Below are 9,066 nucleotides of genomic sequence, written 5' to 3' on the forward strand. Positions count from 1 at the left end.
TGACTGACTCCACGGAGTACAGTCCAGTAGCTACCGAGGAAAGTTCCTTCCATTTATGGAACCCGAATGTTCATTACCGTGTTGACACGGGTCTCCATGTTGAGCGAGATTAACCCAGTAAAATTTCGTATTATATTTCCTTAAGCTTCGTTTTAATATTACGCTCCCATCTATGCCTAGATATTCCTAGAGGCCTCTTCCCTTTCAGACCAACATTTTGTATAGATTTCTTCTATCTACCAGTGTGTTTCATGCCCGCTTGTCTCGTCCGCCTTAATTTGCCCATCCAAATTCTTTCTGATGAAGAGTACAAATCATTTGTACAGTTTTCACCTATTGCTGCATTTTCGCACCTAGACGTAGAGAGGAGAATAATATTAAAATAGACCTTAGAGAATTAAGATGGGAGTGTGGATTGGATTCATCTGGCTTACGACGGAGAAAAGTGGTGGGCTCTGGTGAACATGATAACGAAACTTCGAGTTCAAAAAAATGCTGGCAATTTCTTAAATGGCTGAGCAACTGCTGGCTTCTCAAGAAGGACTCGGGTCCATGTTGACTGCATATAGGATACTTATTTACCAATCTTGGGCCACGTCACGTCTTAAAGAAACAGGTAAACATTTGTGAGATCCCGTGGGGGAGGGGGGAACCCCTCCACCTTGGAATTTTGTAAACAAAATCGAAATAGGAAAGTAGGTTACTAATACCAGATATTAGAATATTTTTTCTTAATATACGCTTATTCTGATTTCATGAATACCGCAGGGCCATGGGTAGAACTGGTCTCAAGCAGCAGTGTAAGACAATTTACTGGTCCCCCCAGCCGGGTCCCATGCCTACATTTTGGTTTGTAAGGCGGGTTGAATGAATGAATATATAAGGGGTGGGCCTTCTTGGCCCTTGCACCGCGACCACAGTGATCTATTGTGCCTCCCCTTCTGATTAGCCCCTCAGCAATCCTGCCCTTCGAATGAAGCACAGGATTTTGTACGTGGGGACGTCGAAATAGTCACTTGGTTCCATAAAATATTGACCCAATTGGTGCAGTCTTAAATAAGCTAAGGCCTTACATTCGCACAGGATATGTTTGGCTGTAACGCGAATTAGCTCTGAACTGTCTGAGTAGCGGGCAACACAATTATTTGATAACATGTGACATTTCATTTTCATAATATATTCACACAACTACTACTACTACTACTACTACTACTACTACTACTACTACTACTACTACTACTACTACTACTACTACTACTACTACNGAATCTCGGTCAGTACAGAGACTATTCTAAAGATTTCTGTGACTTTCCTCAGTCACTTCTGCAATCTCCGGTAAAACACTTCAAACTGCGCCACGACTTCGTCCTTCCAAAGCCTTTCAGGTTCACTATTCACTAGTCACACAATAAACCGGCACTGGCCAGCGTGGGCCACGGACAACGTTGCTAAATAAAGGTAAAATTGTCCCTGTGCTTAACTAATTAAGCGCTGCGCCATGAAGGCGTATGGGGGAGTGGATGTATAGGTCCACATTTTCTTGACCTCAGCACTAGCTGGAGGTGAGTGGTCAGCTCCACGCCCCGGCCTCTTTACCCCCGGGTGAAAGAGCCCTCGGTACCCATTGGATATGAGGTTGGGTGGACCCCAGACCCGGTCTGGACAACGCGGAGAAGAGAAAATTCTTGACTTTACCGGGGCTCGAACTCCGACCCCTCGGTCGTCCAGCCCGTTACCAGTGGCTATACCGACTACGCTATCCCGGCTCTTTTGCTAAATAAAACATAAATATATAAAGAAAAACAAAAAAAAAAAACATTATTGAAATGTCCCTGCACTTAATTAAGAACCACGTCATGGAGGTTTAGCTCCATGTATCAGACGGATGTGAGTGGTGAGTTCAAGCTCCAGCCACTTTAACCTCGGGATACCCATGGGAGGGGCCCCAAAGCCGGTCCTGACGATGTGTACAAGAGAAAAATCGGGTTATGTGTTGTTACCTTGCGACTAACAGTGGAGCTGCCTGCAGTGGGAACAAGAGATGATCCAGCAGCATGTCTCGATCCGCGCAGTGGCCTCGTGCACTCGCCACAATGTGAGCAGCAGTGTGAAACTCGTGTCGCTCTGCCCCATCTAATCCAGTCAAAAAGCCCACCAGCCGGCCCTGTAGTGGGAGGGAGGCTGCACCAATGAAGGGCAGGCCAGTGCGCAGGCGATTTTAATCCAACCGACGTGTACACCCACTCCAACCTTTGCCTAATGATAATGTACTTGTTAATTGCAGGCTGGAAATTGTTCCATCTACGTAACTAGTCTCAACTGACATCTGTCATGGAGACGAAGTATGTCTTTTTTTTTTCCGGAATATCCCGTAGTCACTTGCCAGACTACACGCTATCATAACCCACAGGAACACAATCTGAATTTCCATGAACCCCTCGTGTCTCATACGAAGAAACAAATCCAGACTCACACGACACATGAGAGCCTAATGAAATAATTGGCTTCACACTGGCCATGCAGGGTCCCCGATCATTTCCTGGGAAACATCTTTGAGATAGAATGAGTTCTTTATATTCTTGAGACCTTGGGTTCAAATCTCGGCCCAGAATACGCTACCCGGTTTTCGTAGTCTTCCTCAGTCCCTCTAGACAAATGCCGGGTTGATGTTTCAGACTCTCACATATTAAGAGATGAGATTTGAGGTTTTCATGGTGCCGAAGATTCGTCACAATCTGTTGTCTCGTAAGTTGGTGGCATTATTTTGGAGGAACATACTGCCTCCATCGTCAGGGTAGAACTTTTTTCACTAACTTTAATGAAAAGATGAAAAGATAAAGCTATCCCTGTAACAGGCAGTGGAGGCCCATAAGGTTGTGAGACATTTCCTAGACAATCGGCTCACAGATGGCGGCGAGGTTGTTAGCCTTATGCGCCAGCCGCCCTTTACCCCCCCCAGGAAGTTTCCCGGTACTCATTTCTGTTAGAGGCTGAGTCGACCCCAGGGCCATAGTGCGGCTGGAAGGATGAGCACTAAGTGAAAAACTGGCCTCATCTCACTTATGTCTAATTAAGTGAGAGCCACCTTTTTCTTTAAAATTACGAATACAATTCGGAATAAAATGTTATAGCTCTAGTACAAAGACTAAAGTTTAGATGTTTATTATAATAAATGATAGCTCAATTCTTGTATGTTCAGACGGTAACATAATTCACAATCTAAAACAGCGTGTAAGATCTGTCTCACTAATTACGAAATGTTGTGGGATAGAATGAGTCAGAGAGGGGGCGAGACTGTGTGTATGTGTGTATACGTTACATAAATATGATCAATACAGCAACGAAGCATGAGCGAATAATTTCTTGACAGTCTTCATAAAGAGGTTACGTCTTACGCAAGTGTACATTTCGTAGACCTCGAGACTGACGACACTACCAAATGGGAACTGAAGTTATATCTAATACAGTTGTCTATTTGTTTCCTAGTACTAGAGACATGTTTAAGGGCAGCACAATAACTTCTCAGCCAAACATATGACTTTGTTACTGACAGAACAAACTCCGTAGTTTTAGTCCGCAAGCGAAATATGTACTGAACGTACTTGAAGTTAACAGATGACATAAAAGGATAGAATTTATTATCTTATGTCTTATGACCTTGATGAAACCATATATGTTACCGTCATAGTCACTGACTCATGGAGTCGAACCATTCTTGAGAAGCCGACAATTGTGCAACTACTCAAGGACATCCCAGAGTTGTATGGAACCCGAATGTTCATCACCATGTTCACAAGAGCCCTCCACTGGTCCCTACCCTGAGCCAGATCAATCCAATCCATACCATCCCATCCTATCTCTCTAAGATCCATTCTAATACTGTCCAACCACCTACGCCTTGGTCTTTCCTGTGGTCTCTTTCCTTCTGGCTTTCCCACCAATATCCTATACGCATTCCTCGTCTCCCCCATTCGTGCTACATGACCTGCCCACCTCATCCTCCTTGACTTGATCATTCTAATTATACTTGGAGAAGAGTACAAGTTATGAAGCTCCTCATTATGCAGTTTTCTCCAGCCTCCTGTCACTTCATCTCTCTTCGGTCCAAATATTCTCCTCAACACCATGTTCTCAAGCACTCTCAGTCTATGTTCCTCCCTTAATGTCAGAGACCAAGTTTCACACCCATACAGAACCACAGGCAAAATTATAGTTTTGTATATTCTAATTTTTATGTTTTTGGACAGCAGACGAGAAGACAAAAGGGTCTGGACTGAATGGTAGCAAGCATTACCCGAGTTCAATCGCCTCTTAATTTCCTCCTGAATCAGGTTTCGATCTGTTATCGTTGTTCCCAAATATCTGAACTGTGCCACACTTTCAAAACATCTGTTTCCTATCTTTATGTCATGATTTTGCCCTGCATTTTGGTGACGAGACCGCAACATATAGTTAGTTTTCTCTGGGTTTACTTCTGGACCAACCTCCCTACTAGCGTCAATTAAAGTTTGTGTGCTTGTCTTTATGGTATCTACACGTACATTATCACCCAGTAGATTCACATCATCGGCATAGACCAAAAGCTGATGTGTCCCATTTAATTTCAGTCCCGCCGTCGTAATAAGTGCATTAAACGTCCACATGGATTATCATATTTCAGATTACAGCTCTCGGACACTACTTTACTGAACGGACATATTCGGCATGCTTCTTGAAAACAAATTTTTCAAAACTTTATCCGTCTAAACTAACTCGTAATACAGTACTTCAGATATCTCCATCCAGAATAAACGGAAGACTGTTTGCCTTTCGTGGCCTGCCATACACCGAGGAAAAACAGGTTCGTACGTACCAAAACCCGAAAATCCGTTGTTTTGCTGACCCACGATGACTCAGTTCCGAAGTTTGCGATCGTCACGTCGCAACAATCTTTCTATTCTTTCCGTCGTCATGGCGATGTTTTGAATGAGTGGTCGTAACAGTCCACAGATTCACTCACAACTGAAAATAGTTCCTTTTTCAGGTAAGAAAGGAAGACATCTACTCAATTGGGCCCCCTAGAAAGAGCTAATCTGACTGAAACAGATCCAGTTTCCGAAACGTCGTGTCCTCTATTACTTAAAATTCCGGACGATTGAAAAAGTCCCAAACTCCAGTAATTCTGTGTGTCATACACCATCGTCAGAACCCTTTAGAATCGAAATGTGGATAATGACTAAAGAAAATATGCTCTTCATCTTTCAAATCAAATTGGGTAGGAATCTGAGAATTTACAATGAAATATTTTAATGCAGTGACCGAAATAGTAGAGCATATAGAACTTCAACTTTTTTAAGTTTGGGGCCAAATAAGTCATAGAGAAGAGTGTTATATTAAGAAGAAAGCAGTTTTCTTCATAGTCACCGCCGTGAAAGCCTCAAATCTTACATAGTGTTATATTAGTTCGTGTCTACAGGTGTCAGCACCAATCGTGACAACCTTCAAAGCATGTTGGGGTACCAGCGATTATCGACTGTGTAGTTCGTTACATTTAGCCGGAAGATGTGAAACTGATATGAAAAACGACGAAGCATTTCTTGTAAACCGTTTTTTCGAATCTACTGCTACACTCACTGAGTTATATTTTTCTCCTTCGTTACTACAAAATATTGTAAAACTAGGCGAAGGTCACATAAACATATTCATGACATTGTAAATTGCACTTTTTGGTGCTGCGGGCTCATATATAAGATATTCTGGAAATTATATTTTTACACACTGTCCTCGTAAACTGGAAATGTTATTTGATCACTCGAGTTCTTTTTTTCTTTACACAGCTTACATTCATCTCGATTTTCTTCTCCATCCCAAACTTCAGACCTACTCCGAAAACCATTCCATCAGTTTCGGAATGGGTCATGACTCAGCCCTTGAATTGACAGAGAAAGGAGGTAGACAAATGCATCAACAAAAATTAGTTATATAAACTACAAGCCGTCCAGAAGGTAAGCACGTCGGAAGCAAGCCAATTACCTATACCACTAAAGTGGCAGAAATTAACCGTCCGACTGAATATTCAACTTCTTTCCAACAGCAGTCGAATTGGTCGATAATTAAAATAATCGATATATTCAACTGCGATTAGTCGATTCGTACCAATAGCACGTGGATATGCTTACATACCGGTAGTTGGTGGTGTTGGTTGCGGAAGGAAAGAAGCGTTGGTTTATACGATAAGAGCGATAAGAGCCTGGTGTGCGGTTAAGTCAGCGCGTTGTTGTTTACATTAATACACTATATTATGATGTGGAGTCAGAGTTTGCCAGATACTCAGAACGCAAGAGAAGAGATATTTAGCCAGGAGTACGAAAATGCAAATGTGTGGGGAAGACTGTATGCGACGAAAAAAAAATTCCCATCCTTAGGTAAGTAATACTTGCATTGAGGTGCGTTGTTGTTGCTGTTGTTGAAGTTTAACATTACGTGAATTTTTGCTTAAGTTACAATTAACAGAGGCCCCTACCAGCTTAACACGAGATTGTTGTGTTATATGTAATAATTGCGTCTGTTCTTACTTTGGTATTACGTAATTCATATTTGCATATTCTCACCTTCAGAACTTCAATACTCATTTGATACACCGTAGAAGAACAGCAGATTCTGGTAAGTAGGTGGTGGAACAAGATGAAGTAAAATATTTAGCATTCAGAAAATATGAATTAAGTAAAGTACAGTAACAGAAATATCCCAAGAACAAAATCGACCACATTAGACCTAATGAGAAACAAAATTACATTACATATTAGTAATTAGTTAACAAGTATATGTGTAATGTATCTAGAAATATCCAAGACTTTATCACTCTCAAAATATGTTATCAAATTACTATGCAGAAGTAAATGACTGTACACATAAAGTCCATAACACAAGCCTATTTGAGGTGAAAGAATTAAGGGACTTGGTCTCACTACACCCCTAAAATAACAATGAACAGTTCACTACCCATGTATAAGAATGTAAGAGACATGTAGGTTATGTGCATTTATATGTAGACTCCATAAACGTAAAAATTTGTACATAAATAAATTCATCAGCAGAATAGAAAGTGAGAGTCAACAGATATTCTTTCATTGTTACTTTAAATAGTATATTGTTAAGATGAGATAAATAATTTTGAGGGAGGGCTTGTATAGTTTTATCAGACCATAGTACACATAGTACATAGTAGATTTCATAGATTGTAGGATTAACAGCTGGTCTGTCAGGGCTCGGCCTATTTGAAGGATGTGTAATACAGATGAATTGAAACGTGTTGGCGTCACGCAATGTTGAGCTTCACAATAGCAGTGACTGCTGTGAGAAACTCAGATCCAACAAATTCCAAACAAATTCTTTTAGTACAAATAACATGAATTGACATCTGTAAAACTTTCCCATAGAGAGCTAATGCTCCTGGCAGCAGAGTCAGATGGTCTGGATGTCATCTTGGGCAAACTCGTGACATAGGTTTGCTTCATGGGTACTCTACCTAATACAGCCGTTATCTGGGTTGTACAGAATTGAATTGAATCATCTCAAGATGCAGTCTGGAGTTCAGGATCCTGATATCATTGTAATTTGTTATAGATCTATCTGATGATGAGTATACAATTGGTCGTGCTCAGGACTGTAATATTACAATCTCATATTTAGAAGTCAAAGAGGATGTACTGCAAACCATTAGCAAGAGACACTGTAAAATTATAAAAGTTACACCAGAAGTCTACTTGGAAGATTACAGTTCCAATGGGACATATGTGAACAGTGAAAAAATTGGAAAAGGCAATAGGAGAATACTGAAAAACAATGATCAGATTTCACTGGCATGGCCTCACTTTAAAGGTACGTTATATTTTAATGACAGGAAGCTTAACTGGTGATGGAAGCATGTAACCCATGGATTGACGTCAAAACTGGTTGTAGTTGTGCACACAGACAGACAAACCCGAGATCTCTTCTTCACCCCCTTCTCCTGACTTTTCAGCTCTTATTCTTTTTGTTCTCTTTGGTACTTACATATTAGCGTGTGACACAAGTAACTGTCATGTCAGCACTGCCAGCCTTACAAGTTCATTTGTAAATCCCAAAGTCTAACCTCAGAATTCGCCTCCAACAGTGGGCCCACTTTAGGGTTAGACCTCTGGATCCATTCTGAAAATGTCAGGCTTTTTTTTAAACAAATTTTTAAGGTTGGCAGTGGTAATGTGGGAACTTCTAAAGTTACTTGCAGTTGGCTATGAAGAGAGTGTGTGAGTGAGTCAGTGAGCGAGTGAGAGAGGGGGGGGGACCATTAGACCACAGTATTTCTTCCAGAATGATTGCAAATGTTTGTGAAAAATTTATGTTCTTACCTGTCACCAATAAAGGTAAAGGTCTCCCTGTAACAGGCCATGAAGGCCCATAGAGTTGTGAGATGTCGAGGTTCTCACATTTTCTAGACACTTGGCTGACAGATGCTGGTGAGGTTGTCAGCCTTACGCGCCAGCTGCCCTTAACCCCAGGAAGATTCCTGATACTCATTTCTGTTAGAGGCCAAGTCAACCCCAGAGCCACAGTGCGGCTGGAAGGATTAGGTCAATTGAAATAAATCCACCTAGTTGGGACTCAAACCCACGATCTTCTAGCTTGTAGCATAGTGCCCCACCTGTCACCAGTGAGCAGTTAAATTGTGAAATGTAAAGCAGATATGTATGTGCCTAAGACAAGCATCAGAATAAAGGCGTACTTCCATCACAAAAGAACAACAAAATGTAATTTTGCTTAAAAGGAACATTCATAAATTTACATTTTCATGTTACAGTAAAAGCTGCAATACCCAGCACTGGATGGTCCAGAAAACTCTGTTAACCAGAAGTTTACTCTGAATCATCATCATCATCATCATCAGTAATCTGTCAAGACGACAGGTCCACAGTCTCTTTCAAAACAATTCCTCCACTTAATGCGATCTAGAGCTTTCTCCTTCAAATGACAGTATCCTCTTCTGTCCCCAAGGTCATCCAGCATCTTCTTACGTCTTCTTCCTCGTCTTCTTGTCACTTCTATCCG

The 9,066-nt window shown here is 41.3% G+C and overlaps 2 protein-coding genes across 2 annotated transcripts in view; one reads left to right on the plus strand and one right to left on the minus strand.

The window, feature by feature from the left end:
• The window catches only part of LOC111875251 (sodium-dependent dopamine transporter), an 88,608-nt gene extending 86,458 nt beyond the window's left edge, over positions 1-2,150 (minus strand). Inside the window, exon 1 of the mRNA XM_023871323.2 lies at positions 2,001-2,150. The gene's annotated coding sequence lies outside the window, so the exon portion shown is untranslated. The remainder of the gene's footprint in view (positions 1-2,000) is intronic.
• A 4,007-nt stretch (positions 2,151-6,157) lies between these two features.
• The window catches only part of LOC111875276 (serine/threonine-protein kinase Chk2), an 11,988-nt gene continuing 9,079 nt past the window's right edge, over positions 6,158-9,066 (plus strand). Inside the window, exons 1-2 of the mRNA XM_023871385.2 lie at positions 6,158-6,404; positions 7,606-7,860. Of these exons, the coding sequence (XP_023727153.1) occupies positions 6,281-6,404; positions 7,606-7,860 (379 nt within the window). The 5' untranslated portion in view covers positions 6,158-6,280. The remainder of the gene's footprint in view (positions 6,405-7,605; positions 7,861-9,066) is intronic.

This window comes from Cryptotermes secundus, unplaced genomic scaffold (genome assembly GCF_002891405.2).
Source record: "Cryptotermes secundus unplaced genomic scaffold, Csec_1.0 scaffold526, whole genome shotgun sequence".
Lineage (NCBI taxonomy): Eukaryota > Metazoa > Arthropoda > Insecta > Blattodea > Kalotermitidae > Cryptotermes > Cryptotermes secundus.